Source organism: Nothobranchius furzeri, chromosome 2 (genome assembly GCF_043380555.1).
Source record: "Nothobranchius furzeri strain GRZ-AD chromosome 2, NfurGRZ-RIMD1, whole genome shotgun sequence".
Classification (NCBI taxonomy): Eukaryota; Metazoa; Chordata; class Actinopteri; order Cyprinodontiformes; family Nothobranchiidae; genus Nothobranchius; species Nothobranchius furzeri.
In genome coordinates, this window is record NC_091742.1 from 68191526 (window position 1) to 68216941 (window position 25416).

The window sequence follows — 25416 nt, forward strand, 5'->3', positions numbered from 1 at the left end:
TGGTTGGAACAATGTGTCATGCGTTTCTATGGAGATGAGGATCAGTCTGTCTGTGCAATAGTCCTGTTTTCATTAAACACATAAATCATGACATCTTTATTCCACAGATCATTCACTTGATTAATATTGATCAACATATGTTTTGCTTAATTTTTTTAATCACAAATAAAGTACTTTGATTAAGTAAAAGCGTTCTTCTTCTCCTTCGGACTCTTCTCCTGGAATGTAAACAGTCTGAGGAACACCCGACCTTGGCGTTTTCAACACGGGTGTTACTGTGCACAGGGGCAGCTGTGTGGAGTTGAAAATAATGAACTTCATAACCTTACAGTACTTTGATTTTGTGGAGATGAAACAAATGAGTTATGTAACACTACTAAAACTGTTACTAATACAGCCTGCTGAGCCAGACTCCCCTCTCTTCTTTATTCATTATTTCATGCTAAGATAAAGATGCTTTCAATCCATGAGAAACAAAAGCTGCATGGTGGGAAGACTACCAGTGCTCAGACTGACAGATCATGGTTTCAAGATGGACAGCAAAGAAACCATGTCTCTCCAAGAAAAGAAATCAGGGGAAAACTGATTCTGTTAAATATTCAGGGACCAGACTGACAATAAGCGGTCAAATCAATTTCTAGGATGAATCGACTTTCTGGAAAAAAATGTGTCCATCCAGCAGTTTTGTGCAAATCTAACAGTAAAGTATTCAAGAGTGGACTTGCTAATGGCCACCATGTCATGTGGTAAAGCTGATAAGGAGGTGGTCCAGGGAAAAAAACAACCTTTTTAGCCCATGACCAGCGTACTATCCAGACCTTAATCCCATCAAGAGTGGGTGGTCAATTCTCAAGATACAGGTGGACAAACAAAAACCAATAAATTGTGACAACTTCCAAACATTCAATATGCAAGACTGGGTTGACATCATTCAGGATCTAGACTAGGTATTGACACCTTAAATGACAGGGTGAATTGCAGAGGCCTTATAGAAGAAGTGTCTTTGAAATTCATGAAACTCTAGGAGACATGGCCAAAAGAGATCTAAAACCAACACATTTCTCAAAACATGACTGTATACTGAGGTGGTATTTCATCCTCAGACAAGTGAAAGTTTAACATTTAGGCATTATTGAGTCATGATAGTGAATTTTATGTCCGACAACAAAATGATTTATACCCATACAAAAGCTGTCTCTGCCTCATAAAGGATACCGTTTCAATACGATTAGGTCTCACAGCCCTGCTAAAATTCAACACATGTCCACAAACAGTGGAGGGAATGATTGGAAAATAAAATGATAAAAGTCCTGTCGTTTAATGGTATCTTTGGTGGCAAGCCCACAAATCCATCACTGTTTGCTCCTGGGATGTGTAGGAAAGGTTAAAGTATTGCAGGTGGCTTTAAGCTGAGTGGAGAGTGGCGGGGGTGAGGGGGTAAATTATGCAGCCCGACATCTGGTAATGCTTCAATATCATCTGACATGATGAGAACCATAATGGATGGGACCTATACATTGTTTGGCAATTAATTTCTTATTCCTGGAGTCTCTTCCCCTGGATTTTGAGAGGGCATCGATGGAGGTCACGCGGCGCTGGGAGAAGTGTGTGCACCGGGCTGATATGTATGCACACACGGACACGGGCATGGAGAGGCTCTCACCATGCTTGCATTCGATGACAGAAGAGACAGAAACTGCCACAGACGTGACACTCAAGTACTCTAGGGGTGAATTTACTGCACAGATTGCCTACAAAGACTCCCATTAAACTGGTCTTTTAGCTTAATGTGCACATGTGGTTTTTCTTTTTTGCTGATTTTCTCTTTGTTTAATTACATTGTGTATGCTCAAAAAGTCTCAAAATCCCAAATTAATGTGTATTATTCAAGTTTGTCAGGGATCTTCACATCTTTTTTAATGTGGTACAAACAGCACAGTATGAGGTGTGCATTAAAACCTCAGGGTCCTCAAATATCCATATTTACCAAACTCCGATATTCCTCCTTTCATCTTAGAAAAGACTCCAAGATGAAAGGAGGAATATTGGACTCAATTTTTTTACACTTAGAGCCCCACGTTGAGTCTCTAAGGCGAGGAACAGGGCCAGGCATTGTCAAACCCTCCCAGGAAAGCAGAAAAGAAAAGGACAAAGGGAACATGAGGAAAAAATCACAAAGAGGAAAAGGCACGCTTCTTCAAGGTTTTATCTTGCCAAGAAGAAAAAAAGAAACCTAAAGTGAGGCTTTTCAAAAGCGTGTCAAGAATAGGCCAAATGGATCAGGCATGGGTGTGAAGAGAAACTCTGATGATAAAGAGAGTTAAAGATGCTTTAGAGGCCTTTGCTCAGATTCGCTCGGCTGATTGGTCAAAATAAATCACTTAGAGCTTGTGGGCCACCGAGCCTGTTAAACTTAATGTGGCAGTTTTTTGGAGGTACTCTAGAGGAATTTTTGGCAAAACACATAAAGACACAAAGAAATCAAGTTTGGAGAAAAATGGCAACAAAGGCGAGAAAAGTCTTTTCTCACTGTGCAAACACCTAGTTTCCTAGAGATGTGGTCCAGACCAACAAACGCAACATGGACGTGATCTGAGTATCCATGCGACGTTGACTGTTTATTTTTTTCTCTCTGTTTGTTTCATTCAAAGTGTTAAAAAATAATATATATGTAAATATATATATATATATATATATATATATATATATATATATATATATATATATTAGGGGTGGGCCGTTATCGGCGTTAACGTGCTGTCGCAAAGCCAGACTCTTGTCGCGTGATAAAAAAATGACGCGTTAATCTATTTTTCACATTGTGCGGATGGATACCTGGTTGACGCGGATGTATACTCGGTGCGGATCATCAACATATAAGGCACAGATGAATACGCGCGAAAGAGAACATCTTTAATGCCAGAGGAATCTTCAAACGTGACGCGCCGACATGGATGCACCTATGAACCCGCTGGGTTTGCTCCAGGGAAAATTTATTTTTAAGAAGCTTCCCAATGGAAACCTTGACAAGACTAAAGTTGTTTGCACCTTGTGCAATGTGGAATTTATTTACTGTAGAAGTTCTTCCAGTCTCAAGTACCACCTAAACGCTAAGCATCCCTTTGCTAATTTGGAAGATGCTGGGCCAAGTGTTGGGCAGGGGAAGAGTTTTCGTCCAACTACTATGTTTGAGTGCAACCGAGGCAAGCCCATCAGTGCAGCTCTATCAAGTAAGCTCACTAATCTCCTTGCTCAGTGGATTGCCATGAGCTGCCGACCCATCAGCGTGGTCGAAGATGACGGGCTCGAGCTTGTTCTCCAGGCGGCCACAGGTGACTCATCCTACAAACTACCTGCGAGGCGAACAATCGTGAGGAAAATACATGACCAGCATGCAACAGAGAAAGCTGCGAAAGATGAGAAGTTGGTGGAGGCAACTTGTGTAGCACTGACTGGGGACCACTGGACCTCTGTCAGTAATGATAACTACCTCGGTGTTACTGCACACCTCATCGATGCCAGCTGGGAACTTCAATCCTTTGCTTTAGGTAGGCTGTGTCCTTTTAAATTTCATAATTAACCAATATCACGCGAGAGGGAGTGCTGTTGTGTTGAATATATGCATTTGTGTGATTCATATCTTTAATGTGTAAATAATCACACCAGTGCTGATATTTGGCACAACAGCACTCCCTCTCATGTGATATTGTTTTTATACAACAGTTCTAAGAGCAAATGTTCTTATTTAACAATAATAAGCGACATAAGATTATAATTTGTTAGTTTATTCAATCATTTACAGTATTTAGCTCCGCCAACACAAATGGTTCCAACTAGAAAGCTGTTGCCAGGCAACACAAAAATAACACAACAGAACATTAGAATGCCTGATATTAGGGCTGCAACAAACGATTATTTGGATAATCGATTAATCGGATGGGGTCTCGGCACGATTAATCGATTAATCTGATTACATGGGGAAATTTTTTAAAACTGCTAGGGAAACGTTATTTCTCTCCTTCCTTCACTTTATTTAACACAACATTATTAGAAAACAGTTCAATAGCAGAAAAACAACATGCCATCACCTAAATTGTCTTATAAGGTGTATAGACAGAGACCCTAAGCTACATCTATCTGTGACCTAAAATGCTTGGTCCAAGTTAAACAGCTTAAGGGCAATTCTCATCTGTTTTGTTTGATCTCATCTGTTGACATTTATTTGAAATGTAATTAAACATAGGCTGTGAATTAATCAAAATTGATCACTATTTCCAAAAATGACTGAAAAAATACCAAATAAAACAAAAGTAAATGAATGCCATCCTCCTTGCGATGATGCCCTGGGCAACTGCCATAAAGTCACATCAAGAAATGCTGCTGATCATTCCAATGATCCCAAATAGACTCACATTAGGCCACATGAAAGCAACTGAACCCAAAAATATATTAACCAGTATATAACTGCACTCTCACACAACACGCCTGCAGCAACAGTTAGGACTCCTCCCTCCCTTTTAAAAGCGTTTTTGCTTCCGAGGACATTGTGGTTGTAAAACCACATGCTAGTAGTCTGGCCCCGGTGTGATCAACCAGTTTCTGCGGGAATGTGACGGCAGAACCAGGGCCAGATTAACACTTTGTTGTACCCTGGGCAACAATATTCAAGGGCTCCATCATCACGACCCGAGGATCACCATAATGTGGTCACATACAGAATATTTTACTGTAATATGCAGTAAATATACTCAATACTTGAGTGCCTGACAACACGTAACCCGCCCAGAGTAACCTTTGACCCACCTCGTGTGGACTGACCAATGAGGAGAGGGTCTTAACTTGAGGCCCTCTCTTCATTGGTCAGTCTGCATGAGACTGACTCTCAACTGACATTCAGTCATAGGCAGCAAAGCGTCTCTGTGCAGCGCAAAAGCCCGGGTGGACAGTTTGTTTAATATAGGGTGACCATATTTCCATTTCCAAACAAGAGGACAGGGGATCTGTGCCTATGACGTCACACTATGGCAACGCCACACAAACCATGTTGGGACCCATTTTTTGTAAGAACTAAATTAATATCAGATTCTACCAATAAAAGGGCTCTAAAACAATTCATATGTAAATATTTTGCATATTTAATGCAAAATCTCATTTTTATGCTTTAGTGCTGCAACAAGGTTTTATTAATAATAAATTATTATACCTTTTGTTTTACTACAGCATCGGTAAGCTTCCTGTTTACAGATTATTAAGGATGCTTGTTTCAGCTGTGAGATTAGACAATAGGATCAATGAAAAAATAAGTTGTCACACACTCCATGGAAACTTTCAGAGAATCCACAAATAGTGGCTTTGAAATGGTTTTGTTACTTTTTGCAAGTTTAGAAAAGAAGCAGATGAGACAGCATGTCTGATAATTTAGTTTTTCATCTGATAATATTAGAACATGTCAGTAATGTCTGAGGGGACTTTATAAACACCGTATAACTAATACTCCTGGAGAGGGTATGAATTACACAGAGGCTTCTGGGGAGCCCAGTTATGGGGGGGGCGGCATTTTGCCTTGGCCCCCAAAATGTCTTGAAACGGCCCTGGGTGTGACTGAGTTTTGAAGGTGATCTGAATTGTATCAGATGTATAAATATGACATGTGTATAACTTATTGTTTTATACAGGTAAAAACGTGTAGTGGAGATAAATCTACCTACATTTTACTTTTCAACACTTTGTTTTGTTTTCTTGTTTTTATTTAACTATTTTCCTGTCCTGTCTGTCTCTCATCTTCCTGCATCTCCTCATAATTCTCCAGAAAATCTGTTGCCTGGATTCTTACCTTTTCACCTCATCAGTTACTTTTGAGCAGATCAAAGAGATCTCCTGACCGCAAAGCGCAGAGCGCGTTTTCGATGGTGCGTGCGGAGCTCATCACCACAGCACAGGTGATGAGCTCCGCAGTAGCGCGCTTCAGGCACAAATAAGACAGAAAATAGAGAACATGTGCAGACAAGAACGATCGTGTGCTAATTATAGTTTTTTGGTTTTGCCACTTTGAGAATGGACCGTGTGCTGGAAGCAGCTGCCTGGATCGCTGCTCAACAATGCGGAACCGGTTCGCAGCAGCGCAAGTCTGCAGGCTCTCCCTCGCGCTGATCTGCTGCACTGTTAGACATTTCATTGGGTTTTTTACAGTACCTTACTGGCAACACTGTTGCCAGTAAGGTACTGTAATTTCCATTTACAGTATCTTACTGGAAACAGTGTTGCCAGTTAGGTACTGTAAATTGAAATTACAGTAGTGGTACTGCATTTGTATTTTACAGTTCTATTACTGTTATTTTACAGTATGGTCTCAGTTACTGTAAAACTAAAATACAGTACCAGTATTGGTACTGTATTTTAGTTTTACAGTAACTGAGACCATACTGTAAAATAACAGTAATAGAACCGTAAAATAACAGTTATGGTACTGTATAAATTAAAATGAGGTAGGACCACTACTGTAAAAAAATGTTTCTTACAGTACAGTGTTGTACCATTTTTTGTTCATACTTGTAGACTGTTTAATTATAATTAAAATTGTAATAAAATAATTTTAAAGTTTAATGAATGATCTTAAAGTTTTCCTAAATTGACTTAAACAACTATATTAAATCAAAACAAACTTCTCTTACAAAACATAGGATTCTTTATTTCGAACACCTCAAACGTAAAAAACATGAGAGGTGATCTTATGTAGAAAAAAATCTCATTCAAAATATTAGAAATTCACCTCAAATCATTACTGGAAAAAATAAAACATTTTACAGCTTATAGAACATCAGAAACAGGCAAACTAACTTTTACTCATTAACTTTGAAGTATTACTATTATAAGACATATAGTGTATTGATTAGTTTATAGTTTGTAAACAGTAACACGAGTAATTGTTCAGTACACGAACAAAGTTTCTTTGAAAGGATATTCCACCCATAAATGAACTGTAGTCTTTTGTTGTATTCCCCAGAGTTAGATCAGTAGGGGAAAATCTTTTGTAACCAGCTCAGTCATCCATTTCTGGCAGTGTTAGCTTTAGCTTAGCATACACAATGTAAGTGAATATTAACAGCTAGCATTTACTGTGAAAAAAGTCATATTACTCGATAATAATCCTAATTTTTCTTGGAGACCTCAATAATCATAATGACTTCAACTGACAATAATAAAGAACACAAAGGGATTACAGGAGTCTATTTATAGTTGTGCTGTCGGCTAGCGCAGAAAGGCATAAGATAATGACACTGCAGCCCAAAACTCATTGTTCTCATAATTCACAGGGTGAAATGTTGTTAATGTTATAAGAGTAAACTTTAAGACAGCAAACTGGGAGCTTTATGGTCACTGCAACATGTTACTGTGCCTTTTAACATCGACTTACAGCGATGCTGTGTTGTGATGTAGCACGAGGTCTAAACAGGCTCCTATTATTCCTTTGTGTTATTATTTTAATTTGCTGTTAATATTTATTACACTAAATGCTAGCCATTAACATTCACTTACATTGTTTATGGTAAGCTAAAGAAAACAAAATACTACCAGAACAGGGGAGCAATTGGGCTGTTTACAAAATGTTTTTCCTCACTGATTTAACAGAAAAAATTTCAATGGATCAGCAATTGAAAGAGTAGAATACATTGCTTTTCACAATACAAAAACATTTGTTTACAATGTAACAGTGCAACATTTGCTGTTAGAAATCTGCATTGAAAAATATTACAATAACAAATTAATAAATGAATTAATAAACTAAGTAATAACAGTGCAATGGATAGTGCAATCTATGAGCATATGCTGCATCAGGAAACATACAAAACCTGCAAAACTGTAGTTTTCAAGAACAGAATGAAATAATGCTTGTTTTTTTTACTGATTCTGATGGGTGAAGAACCTGGCCAGAATGTTGTCCCCTCGTCTGATGCCCCAGTGGTCCTAAAAAGGACAAAGAATGTACAGGTGAAACTTGAAAACTTAGAATTTGGTGTAAACTCTTCAATTCAAAGGGGAAACTAATATATGAGACAGACTTATTCCAAATATTTCAGCCTTTATTTGTTATATTAGTGATGATTCAATTCAATTCAATTCAAAAATACTTTATTAATCCCAGAGGGAAATTGATTAATCCCAGAGGGAAATTGATTGAACAAATTGATAATGATTTACAGCTGATTATAGTTAGTACACATGCACAAATACAGACTGTATATGTCTCGTATTTACATTGTTTTAATGTATATCCAAAAAATGTATTCTGATGGTACATTGTTTTAATTTCTTTTTTATCCTTCTGACGGCATGGCGGCGCGCCAAGACAAAATACACATAGCGGAAACCCTGATGCATCACTCAATTCAGCGTCTGTGCAGAAACTCACTGAGGAATTTTTATCCGCTGCAAATAACGCAAATAAAAACAAAATATTTTAGCAGAAAAAATTGACCAAAACGATACGCTAGTGGACCGAACTGAAACGGTTCTAAGTAATGCAAAAGTAGTGTAATGCCTTACATTTTAAAATCTGTGATATTGTAATGTAATGAATTACTTTAAAATGAGGGTAACAATAATAAATAATGCATTACAGTTTTGAAGTAACTTGCCCAACACTGTTTATGTATATCAACCATACCCTAAAAATACGTATCTCACCTATTCCATGTTCTTCCACTCAAACTCTGTTAGCTGGCGAAGGAAGGACAGCACTCTGGGGTTCATGGTGGCTGATTTTCTTTTGACCAACTGTCCGGTCTTGCGACTAACTCCAGTCCGTGCTGTGCATTTGCTCCCATCTTCAGGATTGATTCTCAAGAAGAATCTGCATAAAGATGAGAAAGAAAAACAACAACAAAAATATTAAGTGCAATTTTAGTTAAGATAAATGCAGTCTGGAAGAGTGATTTAACAAAATCGGGGTATGATTCCACTATTTCTGTTAATTTGCTAAAGGATTACAATATATTACATCCCTGCGAACTCAGAAGATGTAAAAAATCTGAGAACTAAAATCAGACCAGCATAGATGTTCCCAGCATATGTTGTTTTGGTGCTGGTTTAGCTGGTGAACCAGCATTATATGCTAGTCTAGCATGCTGGTCCAGGATGGGATGCTGGTCTATCATTCCATGACAAGCATACCATGCAACATATACTGGTAACCAGCAATGCTGGTTTATGCTGTTTTTTTCAGCATGGTCAGTGGTGATTTTGCTTGATTTGACAAACATTAAGTTGCAACCTTGAAACAACAGCTATACGTGCTGTGAGCAGCGTTCTGCAGCATCCTGACAGTTTTTGGGCATGCTGTCTCCATGACTGTGATCCAAATGATGATGTAACAAGCTACAACAAAGATAGTTTATGAACAAGATTAATCCACCTCCTTTCTCTGAAAATTTATTCTTAGAAAGAGCGACTTAGACCTGACTGAAGACACCCCCCCCCCCCCCCCCCCAACACACACACACACACACTCAATATGCATGTATGATATATTACTGGCTTTTGTGATTTCTCAGTGCCTTTAAAATAAAAAATAAAAAGATTCCTACCGTTGAATGAACTCCAGTGTTGCACATGCAGGCTCCTGGTATTCCACATTGAAAGCATAGAAGCTTGCCATCAACACAGAAAGTGCATCTGCAAAACCCAGGTCCTCATCTAAAATGTAGGCCACCTTTCCCTCGATGCTCACCATCCACTTGGTTGCCTCAAGGTATGTGGTTCCTATGAGACAAAACATATACACTTCAAAATCGAACATACCAATCTTTGCAACAACAGTGTTTCGCTAAATGCAAAATAAGATGACTGACCTGCAGAATTTATTGTTGTTTTTATATGTTAAAATGATGTAAAGTATGTGAGATTTAGATATATATAGCCTATATTTGTGCACTTCCACTAACCATAATCATAGTTTGAAAAGAATTTAAATATCATGAAACATTACAATTTTTTTAACACTGCCAGCTCCTTCCTGTCTGGCTGGACTTTAACACTAGCAGTGCACAAAGTTGTGATTTAACAGTTATTGAAAGGTTGAATATGGAACATCTAGTGTTTACAAGTGGTATCGCAACAATAGAACAAATTTTCTAGCTGATTCTGGGCTAAGAATCAGCTGCTTGACTTGTCGAGTTCACCATTTAACATAGCCTCGCTGTGCCGAACGAACACTTTAAAAAAATATTTTACAGCAACGGAGCCCTCTAGCAGCTGGTAGATGTGTCGTGCCCATCAAAATAAAATTTTGGTTATTATTTTTTTAAATATAACTTCCAAAGGAAAGAAACTGTACATTCATTCTGCACACCTCTAAACACCCCGTGGTATCTATATATATATATAAATTTTTTTTAAATATAACTTTTTATTAAAATGTTACATATTCTACCTTTACATTCAGAGTTCAAAAACTGATTCAGCTTAAGAATATCTGGGCATCAACTGCTGTTATTAGTGACATTTTAGCATGAAAATAAAGTGGAACATGTCTGGATATCGGCCATGAAAATTGGTCCAAAAAAATTGGCAGTACAAATTGGCCATCGGTTGACCGTGTCTCCTACATGTTGGCATTGGTATTGGCAATAGAAAAACCAATATTGTTCGACCTCTAATTTTTATATCTTCCCTTACCAAGCATTAGCAGTCTCGGTGATGGAGGTAATGCCCTCTCCCTCTCGATGGATGCCTTTGTTGAAGTTGTCTAACATGTTAAACATAAAACATGATAATTACACACAGCAAACATGCGTCACATTGTTCCTTTGACTATTTGCCAACTTACATCAACCAAAATGAAGATGGACTCCTCCTTTTCGCCAAAGCATTTCATCAGAAGTAGCATCGCTGCTATACCATGACAGCTTCGCTGCATTGTTGTGTTTCTGTCCAAATCCTGAAGAATGTGCTGAGTATCTTTATTGTGACTGTGGCTCCGGAAAAAATGCACGATTTTCTTCCCCTTGGTCTGAAGAGCCTCTCCAAGGCGATCACTAATGTCAATCCCTGTGAGGATTTTGAAGTGGTTGCAGAGTCCTCTTTTTGTAAAGAGAAATGGCCATTGCTCTTCAATCTCACAGACACTTGGAGGAGGGCAAGTATTAATCATGTGGCGTTGATAAATGTAAGTCAAATCCATTGAAAAGTCTATATCTGGTGAGTCAGCAGCTCTAGGGCCAACAGACTGAAATGTGGCAGCCATTTGTTTTCTTCTCTCCTCCAAAGAATCTGCCGTCTCTCCATCCGGGAGACATCTTGGTTGCCAGTTCACGCAGCCATAGCTGTCCAGTTTGCATCGAGACGTTTTGATTGTAGCGTCAGCATTGCTGGACTGTGTTGTCCTTGGTCTTCGTATTCTGTCACTCGTATTGTTCCGGTTGACATGTTCAACTCTTGTCTTCAGCTGGTTAATGAGAGAATAGTACCCTATTCCAATCTGTTCACCTTCTTCATTCATGTCTGCAAAAGTCAAAGGATATTTGGCAACAATAGTTTTTGCTATTTCAGTGCAGGCAGCTCTGTTGGGGTTTGAACAATGCTGCTGCATAGTGGACACTACAGTCCGCACCATTGCTCTCCTGTCTGCTGGGCTGGCTCTTTGGCCTCTTAACATGGTCTGGGACAGTGAAGCAGGCATCTTTTCCCATGGAATTTGGAACTGGCTGATCCAAGAATTTTGTGTTTTTAAAAGAGTGGATCCAGGATTATATGATTGTGTCTGAAGAGGTGTGAAACATGACTGTCCATTTTCTCTCTGTATATCCAAAGATGAGGTAGGAATCACGTTTCCACTTGGCACAGAGCTGACTTCAGTGTCCACTTTGTCTTTCAGTTCTTTGAAGATAATAAACATAATAAAAGTTTTTTTTTGCACATCTAAATTATTTACAGTATTAACACTTTACATACAACCTTACATAACTTAAATACTGGCACTGTGTTTATGGCATTGTTACAGGGAGGATTTCACAAACAATTTCAGAGTGCTCATTCAACTTATAAAACTTTTATCATTGTAGAGTAACCAAGGACAGTAGTTTAAAATGATAGAGACTACTAATCTTAGAATAAATGAATATGTTGTGTTAAGATTTGGTGAACATGTTTTTTTTTACCTCTTTGTTTGAAGGCCTGAAGTAATTTACGGCACTGGATTGGTGTCAAATATTCCTGAAAGTCAGCCTTCTCAAGAAAGGCAAGATCCTCTTTCTTTGTGACTCCAACCACAGAAGAGAGGTGTTCAGTAATGGCCAGTAGTCTTTCATGGTCCAATTCAGGCAGCACTCGCTGAATTTCATCAATGCACTCGACCTCCATATCTAGGGAAAAGAACACACTGAGTGATGCAAGGAAACAACAGGGAGGTTCATGATATGATAAACTGGCATTGGATAAAAGTCTTGTAGCCTATCTGCATTAACGTATGCATATTTATGGTCTGGGTTATATAAATGATAAACTCCAAGATCTATTAATAGCACTGAGTGATGTACCAAAACAACAAAGTGGACCTGTTTATCATCAGTCAGTATCAAGGATATTTTTCCAAAGACTAGAGTGTCACCTGTGTGATCAAGAGGAACAACAAGACCTTTGGTATATTTGGTTCCTTTATAAAACACAGCTGAAACTTCAGAGGTTTTTCCTTTATCAATATCAGCTTCCTTTAAAATCATCTGTATGTCTTTGTTGTATGAGTGTTCATCAATGCCGTTTGCCTCACCGGCAATCTGAATGAGAGGTGGGAATAACTGCCCACAACCTAAATAAGACTGTAGGAGCTGATGTCTCTCTGCTAGTGTTTTACTTAAGTGTAAAAAGTTGTGCATTTTTCTGGCACACTCTTTGAAGTAGGAGTGTTTACTCTCAAACCTCAGTGTCCACAACCGTATCAAGGGTCCAAACTTGAGAATGAGACTTGGATAATGCAACACATAATGATGCTTTGGTTTGAGAGACTGATCAGGAAACATGGTGCTACGTAAGTAGATATATTCTTCTAGCAAAACTTTTAGATATGCAATCTCGTTCTGATGAACTTTTGGAGCACAGATAAACTCAACTATTCTCCTTAGTTTTAGACACAATTGCCAAACCTCACTTCCAAGGGGATTTTTTATCGACTTACCCACATAAACTGGTAACAGCCGTAAGAAACACCAGTTCTGTGCTGCTGAACCACTAAGCCTTTTAGCATTTTCCTTAATCTCACATGGTTTGTTGTGCGAGTCACTGCCAAAAAGTTTTGTCTGTGCGATTGCCTGATTTATCTGGTCATAAGTGAAATGTTTTTCAAATTTTATCAGATGCTTAATATAAAGAGCTAAATCATCTGCCACTATTCCCTCAAAAAGGTCATGCCCAAGACATGGAGGAAGACCCAAGCAGACATGAAATGTTGCTAGCGAGTTGAAACTGGAATCAAATTTGATTCCATTAACTATTTGTTTGTCATAATTCAGTTGTCGAACACTATCATTGTAGTTTGCAGGTGTTCTTTGTGGGCCAAACAGAAGTGGTGATTTTACAAATGTTTCTCTGTCAATCATGCAGTACCTACAAAAGTGTGTGCTACTGCTAAAATTTTCAGTGAATCCACCAATAGAGTGGGAACCAAGATTATCACCACATATGGCAATCAATGATGCCTTGACGTTGGCTCCATCTTCCACCTGAAAACCTGAAAGCTCCAAGTCTTTTAGGTCTGTTATGAGGTGGGAAAATATTTTTTCTTGTCCAAAAGCCTTAAAATCCTGTTCTCTGCAAAGTAAGACGAGCTGTGCAGGGTCAACGGTGGATCGATTATGTGGTAGTATTTCTCCTAGTGTCATGTACATGGCCATGATTTTGTGTTTTTTTTTGCCAGAACCTAAGGGATTAGTCACTTCAAATGCATCCATGTACAGAATGACTGAAACAGATGGTGACAATCCTTGTAAAATGCTATTTTGTTTGAAGTTTTGGCCATCACTTACATCATTTAAAACCATTTCATCATGTACCAATTGGTTAGATTGAGCAAACTGCTCCTTTACTGTTGATTGCCTAAACAAGGCAGCAAGTGTCTCTTTTACTGGTACATACTGGCAAAAACGTTCTTTTCCACCAGAATCTGTTCCCAAGTATAACTGGGTTGGAGCAACATAGTCAAACTTTTCTTTGAAAAATGTTTTCCTAGTTCTGTCTGATCTCAAGATACCATCATTGTAAATTGTCAATAGATCCTCTTGTTCAAGTTCTTTAACAATATTCTGTATTTCAGTTTCATTTAAGTTATTCTGTTCCAGCTTCTCCTCCACTTTTTTAATTACGTGGCTCATTCCGGTGGAGTGGATTTGTTGAAATTCCTGAACTATGCACTGTACTGTTGTTGCTGGTAAAAGAAGTTTGGCTTGTAGTTTTAAGTAAAATAGTGCTAAGTTCTTTAGAAATGTGTCAGGGTTAGACTCTGAGTTGTTTTCATGACTTTCAAGAGGAGACAAAATATCATCATGATGGACCTGGGTGTGTTCATCGTAAGTTTGTACATCTGCATTCTTTGGTTCTTCTGGCTTTGGAACAAATTGTTGCCTGTGTTTTCTTGAGATGTGTGTGGCAAAAGATGACCTCACTCTGAAATATTTTGAGCAACCCTCAAATGGACAAGTGATTTTTTTGCCATTACGTATGTGTACTCTTAAATGAATGCACAGCAAGGAAATATTATCTGCTGCAAAATCACATCCTTGAACACTACATTCATGAATGCCACCTGGCTGATAATTCTGGATTTTTTGTGACTCTGTAGGTGTATGATTCCTGTGTGTGTGTGACTTTAATGCAGAAAATGTTCTAAAAATGGCAGAACATGTTTCTATGCCACATGAAAACCGGTGGTTAGCCAGATTTCTGTGACTTTTTGCATGAACAAAAAAGCTTTTGTAACTTTCACTGCCATGGCTACAAACTTTACACCTAAACATAGTTGAAGTCCTCAAACAATTACTAAAAATATAGATAAGACTTCAGTTATGTGAAGGAAAAAAAAAACTCCGGTTAGTGTGGCGTTGTGCCCAAGCTCATCCGAGTTATTTCTTTATTTTTTTCGAATTGTTTCTACGCTACACAGAGTCAAACGTTAAGACCCCAAATTGTTTTAGACAATGTCAGCTTTTACTTTCGTGTGAAGAAAAAACTAAGAAAAAAAGCGATGAGAAAAATCCGCAAAGTCCCGTTCTCTTTGAAATAAAGCTCTGAAATAATAAAAGCTAACACACTGACCCGCAGCAAAACTCCACTAAAAAGATAGCACATTGAAATGCTTAAATGAAAAGTTTACCTTGGATAGTCGGTACTTGGTGGAACTTGGTCTTTTCGCTGGAGAAATTATAAGCGCTGCCGGTAGTCTTCCCCGTGTATGTCCCACACTTGCTCGTGTGCCGGTGAACTGTGGTTACAATGACTGCTCTTTTCGAAAAAGTGGCGGTTCTCCGTCTTGAAGGATTTAACAAACTAAATCATTAAATGCAAAAATGACCGTTAATAACAGCTACTTACTGTAATTTTATAATAACTGTAATTTTACAGTACTAAATTGTAAATCTGGTAACTCGGCTGATGCAATCGTTCCTTGTCAGGTGACGTAAATAACTTTACAGCTTCGTACTGATAAATTACAGTAAAAATATTGAAGTAACTTTCAGTTTATAGTACCTTACTGTATTTTCATAAACTACAGTAGCAAACTGTAAACTAATTACCACGTGACTTCAAACTCCCATGGTGCAATGCAAATTACAGTTACTAACTGTAGAAATTGTTTTACAGTTTAGTACTGTAAGATATGTGGTAAATTACTGTAGAAATTACAGCCGCGTCTAACAGTGTGGTACCGGCTCTCCCTCGCGCTGATCTGCTGGTACCGGCTCTCTCTCGCGCTGATCTGCGGCTCTCCCTCGCGCTGATCTGCGGCTCTCCCTCGCGCTGATCTGCCGGCTCTCCCTCGCGCTGATCTGACTTGCTCTGGTCTGCGCGCAACGGCGGGCGGGAAGGGGGGGGGGCGCTTTTGGAAGAGTTGTGCGACACAACGAATCGATGACGCAATTCGTTGCCAAAGCTTTTAGTAATCGATTTTCATCGAATTTATCGATTCGTTGTTGCAGCCCTACCTGATATTGTCTGTAAAATGTCCCAGTGCTGTTGTACTCCAATATCAGCACTCAAGGAATGTCTCTTGTCCAATCAAATTACTTGGTTAGAACTAACTGTTGTATAATTTAATTTAATTTAATTAGCCTACTTATTAATTAGCACAACACCATGAATTACCACCACATTATGTTTGCTTCTAAATGATTGCTAGTTGTTTACTGCTTGTGAACTTATTCTGATCTTTGTTTGACCGTTAGGTGTGATGAAAACAGAGGAGCACCAATTTGCAGACGCATGTGCCAGGCAGTTTCTTGACGTTGCTAGTCAGTGGGGGATAGCTGACAAAACCACCACTATTGGAACAGACAGCGCTCGTAACATGGTGGCAGCAGGGAGGATACTGCCATTCGAGCATTTGCCCTGCGTTGCACGTTATTCAGAGAGCTATAGTAGTGTCACTTCGGGAAAGTGGTTTTGATGGCGTTCTGGTCAAGTGCCGTAAAGTGGTCGGACATTTCAAACACAGTCCAGCAAACTCAGACGAGCTGAATGCCCAGCAAGCCTCCCTTGGACAAGAACAGGAACAACTTGTGCAAGATGTTCCAACACGGTGGAATTCCACCCTTGACATGGTCAAACGCATGAGGCGAAACAGAGATGCACTGCACACAACGCTGTCTCAGCAGAAGCACAATCTTGCCCTCCCAACAAATGCAGAATATGAGAAGCTAACAAAGCTGGAGAAAATGCTGGAGCCATGCAGGTATGGTCTACAAAGATAGCATGTTAATGAATTGGCATACAAGTGCTTTGAAATGTCACTTTTGTGTCTAAGAACCACCTGCCCTTAAATGTAATGTGATTAAGAATTTAAAAATGTGTAATCGGAGTCAAATGAATTGCTCATTAATTATTTATTACTCTGTGTGTGTGTGTGTGTGTGTGTGTGTGTGTGTGTGTGTGTGTGTGTGTGTGTAGGTACATATGATGCTTGGTGGGGAAAACTACGTATCCTGCTCTGTGGTTCTACCTGCCCTGTGCCACCTCCAGCACGCAATGAAGATATCAGATGATGATCCTGCCTATAGTGTGCGATTCAAGGCTGCCTTCACCAAGGACCTCAACCAGTGAAGGGAGAACATACACCTGGAATGGCTTAAGGTATAGCAGACACAGAAGATAAATGCATTATTTGACCATTATGATCTAAAGGGGTTCAAATGAAGGTATGTGAACTTCTTTGGTTTTTTGAAGATGTTTCACTTCTAATCTGAAGAGCTTTGTCAATTTTGGCTGGAATATGGGAGGGTGAAGCCCAAAAACCATAGCTTTATGTTGTTGCTTGTGCTCTGTTCTGTTGTTGTTGCTTAACATGCAGAAGCTACCTATGCATATATGCATAGTCTCCGTAAAGACTGGGCACAGCTGCACAGTTTCTTTCAGTGGATGGAGACACGCCTTGAGGGTTTAGACTCTTGAATGGCCTTATAACATCCTCTTTCGGGATGGTTAGTGGCATGTTGGAGGAGGGGGCACATGCCTTTTGTGAAGAGACTTCTGGGGGCATGGAGGTGTAGGTGACCTTGTTGAAATGGAGATGTAGCTGATGGGTGATGTCCTTGTTGGCTGTTGGGTCATCATAGCGGCAATCAAACTCTCTTTCTACAGTCACTGATTAGAACTTGTTTAGCCTGTTGACGATAGGTCCTCTGTTGAGTGGGTTTATTTGGCTTGGAAGTGATTTGCCTAAGCGCCCTTTCCACACAAAAGTCGAGTCGTCAGCTGAGAATTGTTCTTTCAGCCTCTCGGAGTACCTTGATTTAGCATTTTTCACCTCCCTGCTGCACCTGTATTTCGCCTCTTTTGTAGCTCTCTGTGTCTTTGTTTTTAAATGCAATCTCCTTCTCCATCTTGAGCTGACTGAGTTTGGCCATGGTTTGTCGTTATTGAAATACAGTCCGGTGAGTGTTGGAACAATGCTGGAATCACAATATTTTTGCTCCACGCACAAAATTTTATCCACAAGTGCACACTGGGCTGCGTGCATGTCTGCGCTCGGCAGGATGTAGACATGGCCAGAATAAATTAGGAGAAATCACGGGGAGAGTACAAAGGGTTACAGTTGAAGAGTAGGCATTCTAAATCAGGAGAACGGTGCTGGGAGATTACAGTCACATCAGAACACCAACTGTTGTAAGTATAACAGACACCTACACCTTTTGGTTTTGCCAGAGTGATCGCTCTTGCGGTCTGCGCAGTGGAAATGAAAGCCATCTAGTAGATTGGTCAAATGAATAGATGAATGAGTCATGAACAAAGTGAAAGTGAAATTTTCATCAATAATAATTATTATGTTTTATTTAATAAAGGTGGCGACTGCCTTAGATCCACAATTTAAGGACCTCAAGTGCTTGCCCAGAGCAGAGAGGGAGCTGGTGCATGTGGGTAAAGCTACGTGAGTTGGTGAAGGGACAAGAACCTACTCTGAAGCCACTCAGGGAGGAGAACCTTGAGCCACCCAAGAAGAAAGGAGCCCTTCTACTAATGGGATCAGACTCAGATTCAGATGAGGAGACACCAGTAGACAACACTGTGGAGAGGTACAAGGTAGAGCCCAGTGCCAATTTAGATCAGTGTCCACTGAAGTGGTGGTCGGAACACACTGCTGTGTATGGTAAGATGGCCCACATTGCCCGTAAATATTTGGGGACTCCTGCCACAACTGTCCCATGTAAGAGACTTTTTTTCTTTAGCAGGCCATATTGTGCAGAAGAGAAGATCTAGTTTGTCACCAGACAATGTGAACAAGCTGGTCTGCTCGAGTGACTGGTGGAAGAAGGAGAAATAGAGCTTGGACTGATTGACCAAATACTACTGAGTGTAAATAGTTAATCATGACCTATTCTGTAGACCTACAGTGCAGAATTTGTTGAACAGAATAAACAGCTATTAAACACAAATACTTGTTCATCATTATTTCTTGTCATCATCAGTTATCGTAGTAAAACTGCTTTATCAGTCTGTGATGCATTTTTGAAACAAAAAATATGCCTCCATTCTCAAAGACTTGCTTTTATACATTATCTAGGAAGCACACACATATGCCTTTGGCAGAATTTGAATGAGACATTTTAATCTAGATTAATTCCAAGATTACAGTGTGATTAATCTAGATTAAAAAAAGTAATCTATGCCCACCACTAATATATATATATATATATATATATATATATATATATATATATATATATATATATATACACACATATATATAAACAACAAAACAAAAAATAACAGACATAAACATAAACACTAAGCAATTTGAATGAAAGGGGGCAGTATGAAGAAATATCTTATATTATCTGCCCCTATTTACAAACCAAACATTTAAATAATGCTTCCATACCTTTCACAATAAACAACTAAACAAAACAAAACACAGATTCATTTTTATTCTTGTAACTTACAGACCTAATCAGTTACCATCTGAATTTAGGTTATTGTAATTCTGTAATACACTTGATTTTATACATTTTTTAAATATATTTAGTGACTTTGATTCTTTTATGTCTTTGCTAAGGTTGTTCCATTATCTCACACCATTTATTCTGGTTCTAAATTTCAGTTTTTTAAATACTTCAGTTCCTTTTAAGAAATAATTACTGACTCTTTTTTCAAACATTTTCTGAATGTTGGTGGGTAACGTATTTATATTAGCTTCATACATTGTAATATTTTCATATTAACTAGATCATAAAATTTCAGTAGTTTATTTTTGATGAATAACGGATTGGATGGATCTCTATAGTGATTGTTATTAATGATTCTCAATGCCCTTTTCTGTAGAATAAACAGTGGTTGTGTAGGAGTTTTACAAGTGGGTCCCCATATTTCTACACAGTAAGTCAAGTATGGAACAATTACCCCAAAATTCCACTATCTCCGCTCCGCTCCAGCACGAACTCCGCAGCAAAAACGGTCTCGTTGTAGTCGATCAGAGCTGTTCCACTACTGCGGCGTTCCGCCATCTGGAAAAAATAGGATCGATTCTATTTTTGCCGGACGCCGGAGCACCTCCGCAGTCAATGGACAGGAATCACAACCGCCCAACAGGAAAGGGAGCAAGCACAACTTCCGTTATTTCACAATAAATCGATAAACAAAAAGCGTTTTTTGTTTCATATGCACAGGTTTAACAACTTAACAACTGTCAATGGCGATTGAACTTTAAATGCACAAAAATAAGCCATAAATACAGTTTCTACTATCAACGTAGTCACCCTTTGTTGATCCAAACACTGCTGATCTCTCAACACAAATGATAGGCAGATTAAACAGTTCATTTCGATGCTTCTCCCACACAATGGGTGTTTGGACCTAACTTCCGCGTTTATTGCTCGGACTGTATCGCAAGATCTCGAAAATCCCACACATGCCTGTTTGTGCACCTCAGGTCTCCTCACTGGAGCGGAGCCGTTGTAGAGCGGGTATAGTATAATTTGAGTTCGGAAGCGAGCACCGGCGGAAAGCGGGGGCGGAGCGGAGATAGTGGAATTTTGGGGTTAGTGAGTTATACAATGTCAGCAATCCAGAACAATTCAGTAAAAACTTGACTTTATGTAGTACTGCAATGGCTTTGGCTATTTTACCTCTGATATAACCTATGTGTGAGTTCCAGGTGAGAGCTTCATCAAACATGGCTCCTAAAAATTTGGTTTCTTTCACCCTTTGAATGTCCATTCCATTTATTTTTAATGTTACATCTTTGTTGTCCCTGTCATTAAACACTATAAAATTTGTTTTATTAAGATTCAGTGAAAGTCTGTTTATGTCAAACCAGTTGTTAACTTTCATCAGTTTATCATTTATCGCTCTACTTACTTCATTAATATCTGACCCTGAATAGAACAATGTTGTGTCATCAGCAAATAAAACAGTACCGAGCAGCTTAGATACATTTACAAGATCATTAATAAATAGTATGAACAGTTTATGCACAAGGACCGACCCTTGTGGCACACCATAATTAATCTCCCACAGTTCTGATTTAGTGTTGTTTAGTTGGACAAATTGTTTTCTATTCTTTAAATAGCTTCTGACCCACTGATGCGCCACACCTCTTATTACATACTGATGTAATTTCTGAAGTAACCTTGAGTGATCGATAACATCAAAAGCTTTCTTCAATTCAACAAATATACTGATGAAGTAGTTTTTATTGTCTATTGCTGTAGATATTTTGTCTACTAGTTCCATTATTGCCATTGCAGTTGAATGTTTGGTCCTAAAACCATACTGTTCATTATTTAAAATATTTTTTTCTTCAATGAATTTATCCAACCTTGATACAAATACTTTTTCTATTATTTTGGAAAACTGTGAAAGCAGTGACACAGGCCTGTAATTGGAGAAATTGTGTTTATGCCCAGCCTTGAACAATGGAACCACCTTAGCAATTTTCATCGTCAGGGAAAACTCCTGTTGAAAGTGACAGATTACAGATATAGGTAAACGGATCAATAACAGATTCTACTATAGCTTTTACAGTTATTATATCCAAGTCCTCGTAATCAGCTGATTGTTGGTTTCCACAGCTTTTTACAATGTTTCTTATTTCTTCTTTTTCTACCTTATCAAGGAAAATACTATTAACATTATAAACTACTGTCTTCAGTTTATCGTCTATTATTGGTTTGTTATCTGCCAAATTCGCACCTACATTTGCAAAAAAAAAATCATTAAATTTAAAAATTTAGTCTCCTTGACAAAGTAATCAGGAATTACTGATTTTGTTTTATCTTTAGTTGCCACACTATTTATTATTCCCCATGTAGCTTATATATTATCTTTATTCTTATTCAATAGTTCACCATAGTAATTCTTTTTTCGTTTCCTAATTATTGCAGGGTTATACTGCATTGCAACACCTGCTTTGATATGAATGACCACAGGTGATTGGGTAAAAAGAGAAGCGGAGAGAGACTTCGGTTGCTTCAACAAAAGCAAATATGTCTGTAGTTGTAATCCCAAATCGTCCATCGACTTACCGTTAGCTACAAATCGTTAATGTTTCTGTATGTTTTTCTTCCCCCCCCCCCCCCAATGCCAGGAGTGATAAATAGGGTGCTGGCTTTAATTGAGGGATTGCCTGCCAGCCCCCTCACTGCACAGGTGATCTGTGTATGATTTCTAGATCAAGGTAGAGCGCCACAGCCAGTGATGGATGGCCAGTCAGAAAGAGGCACAGCAGACAAAATCGCATGATATATATATAATAGGGTATATCATGGCAAGCGAATGTATAAGCCATTGTGAAACTCAACAAACGGTGACTCAAATGGACAAAGGTTTCTTTAACTCTAATTCAAGAAATAACATACATTTCCACTTGGAGTCGTAACGATTATTCATAAGACAATTTATTCTTAGTAATAAGGCTTAAAAAGCCAGCTTCCAACAAAGAGCAGCCTGTTTTTATGCTTTAAACATTCAAACAGAGGCCTATTGTTTTGCATCATGAAAGCTTTTCTATGAGAAGCCTTTGTGCATGGTTTTCCATGTGCAAAGTGCACACGAGTTTGTGTATGTGTGTCTGAACGTGCTCAACAAATCGTTCTCAACTATAATCCTAAATCCTGCACTTTCGCTGGAGCAAAATTGCCCTCTCCAAGAGGTGTACCAGGCATGTGATAAGTGTGTAGCCTGAAAATAAGCATTTAGCCTACATTCCTAAGCCTCAACATCAAAAGAGCCTTCATACAGCACGCGAGGGACAGTTTTTTTTCTCTAGTTCAGCAGCACTTAGTTTGAATTACATAGTGTTATATCCCTTAAGGCTTAGTAATCAAGAAAGACCCACAGAAATTATGGGATACCACTTCACTCTTCATGATAGTTTGTTGGTAAAAGCAATGGCAGCTAATGAAACACAAGGATATCTATGCATGTAAAGGACAACAGCTTGTGCCTTTAAGAGCACGCCAAGTCAGACTCTGATTATCTACAGCAAGTCCGCCAAAACGAATTTACTGCTCAGACAGTCTTAATCAATTTAGCATGTGTCAGGCTCTTCCAAACAGAGCCAAGATGGGCCCGAGCAACCCAAAACATTATTTGTTTTGGCATAAAGGTCGGGGAGCCAACTCTAGCAGCTCCCACCAGCCCCAAAAAAGGTTGGCATGGCGCCTTGGCCAGATGGCAACATGTGGCAACATTGCAGATCTGCGAGACAGCGAATGTATCCGTGACACTAATTGTGTCCCAACCTATGCACCAATCATGAGTCAACTGAATTATGATTCCAACTGTGGTGTAAATAAAGCCTAGAAGGCTGAAATATGAGGTGAAGAGACATGCTGATACTCTAAATCCTCTTTGCCAGTGTGGCATTGAAACATTGATGGGTGTTGTTATTATTATTATTCTAAAAGATTTTTTACCAATAAATGTCAGAGTAGGATCCAGGAACAGACTAATAAAGTAGGTAGAGAGTAAAAATTCTGCACATGTATCGACAAGAGCAGATAGGAGAAAAGGCAGCCTGGATTCCTATCTCACAACACAGTATTGGTGCTACAGACAGCAGCAGAAGGTGATAGAGACTGAGGCAAGTTGTCTCAGGTGGCTGCCCTTGTCTTTACAGCCCCATGAAGTCAATACACCTGATGCTTGCAATGACAGGCAACACACTGCTTTGTCAAAAATAAAACCTTAGGCTTGGAGAAAGTCCTTCTTCCTCTCCAGGGTAGGAAAACAGGAAAATAACTTGATGATGTTTGCAGGATATTGGACATAATAATGGCATATTACTAGTTATTGCAATAATGATATTAGTTTGATGAACCCAAATATGTCGTCCTTCTTTACTTTTTCCATCACAATGCTGAAAAATTAGGTATGCATGATAAATCTGCAGTAACACCAGCGATGTTGTTCATTTTTAAACTTATCGGTGCCGGTCCAATAAGTAAGCCTGTGTTGATATTAATAACTAATCTTTTTTTTTCCATTTAGTTGCGTTGGTGTATCTGTATCAGAAGGGATGGGAGGTGATCATTCCGTCAGAAACAAGATGGCGCCTGTGCTTGGCTTAGCCGCAGTCACCTGCCACTTTTTCAAACTTTTCTCCACTAACTTTCTCTTTTCCACCTTGCTCCTGTCTGTGATCCTCTTCAGTAGTGTCCCTGCTACCATCTCCTATGATCGCCAGACTGTTTTGTCATTCCATTCGTTCACGATCGCCCAAGATGCACCGAGGACACACCTCCCCGTTTGCTTAACTGAGTGGCGTGCTGGCCCGGAGCCAAATGATTCCTCCAGCAATGTTTATCCGGTCCCGGGAAAACGTCGGCAGAAAAGAGGTAAACGAGCAGGAATCCAGGTGAGAATAAGACTTCTCTTAAAGCGTGGTTTATCTAGTAAACATCAGCGTGATCTTCTAGCTTCTTGTCCTTTGTTTGGTGACCTGAGCGCCACTTCCGCATTCCTGCCAGGCTGCGTTGCAGCGCGGTTTCTCCGTCCAAGTTTTTTAAGGTCGATTTATCCTCATTCTTCAGTGGCTTCTACTCCTGTTCCCTCCATAAGTGGTTTTTATAAACACTGTGGATCTAACCCTGCAAATTTACGTCCACTAACTCCAGCTGTTTCTGTAGTTTCTGATTCCTCCACCTCACTCAGCATGGCTCTACTAAATACCCGCTCTGTTAACAATAAGACCTTCCTGCTCAATGATCTAAGTCTCTCTAAAAACCTGGATTTTCTGTTTCTGACTGAAGTTTGGCAGCAAACATCTGATTATTCTGGTCTGATTGAACTCTGACAGAGTGGTTATTCTTTTCTTAGCCAGTCCCAGGGTTCTGGTCGTGGTGGAGGCGTAGCTGTTTTTTTTTTTTTGTTTTTTTTTTTTGTGGAGGTGAAAGAGAAAGGAAAAGACAAAAGGTGGGGAGAAGGGGGGGGGGGGGGGGCACAAAAACTGAACAATAATTAACAAGAGTCTGCTTCTAGACCTGCAGAAAGAGAAAGAATAGAAGAAAAAATATGGGACACACAACAATACATCAGGAGCAAGCTATCACCGCGTCAACCTGATGGTGAAATATAAAATCAACATTGTTTAACTGAACAATCACACAATAATAAACCATAGTGCATGTAGTGGCAACGACAGCCTTAAGACATGTGTTGAATGTGCCCAAGCCCATACTTTTGAGAGCACCATGTGAGCACCTGTGTGTGTACACGCGCTTG

General features: G+C 39.1%; 2 protein-coding genes across 20 annotated transcripts in view; both read right to left on the reverse strand.

The window, feature by feature from the left end:
• The window catches only part of LOC107377409 (adhesion G protein-coupled receptor L3), a 410636-nt gene that overhangs the window by 119797 nt on the left and 265423 nt on the right, over nt 1–25416 (reverse strand). The gene's annotated exons all lie outside the window — the stretch shown is intronic.
• On the reverse strand, nt 6407–15535 carry LOC139064308 (uncharacterized). The gene is made up of 7 exons (XM_070547690.1): nt 15359–15535; nt 12156–12359; nt 10826–11874; nt 10675–10744; nt 9585–9759; nt 8686–8851; nt 6407–7965 (listed from the first exon to the last, which is right to left on the reverse strand). Exons 2-6 carry the CDS (start codon nt 12355–12357, stop codon nt 8686–8688), a joined length of 1662 nt encoding a protein of 553 aa, XP_070403791.1. The 5' UTR covers nt 12358–12359; nt 15359–15535; the 3' UTR covers nt 6407–7965.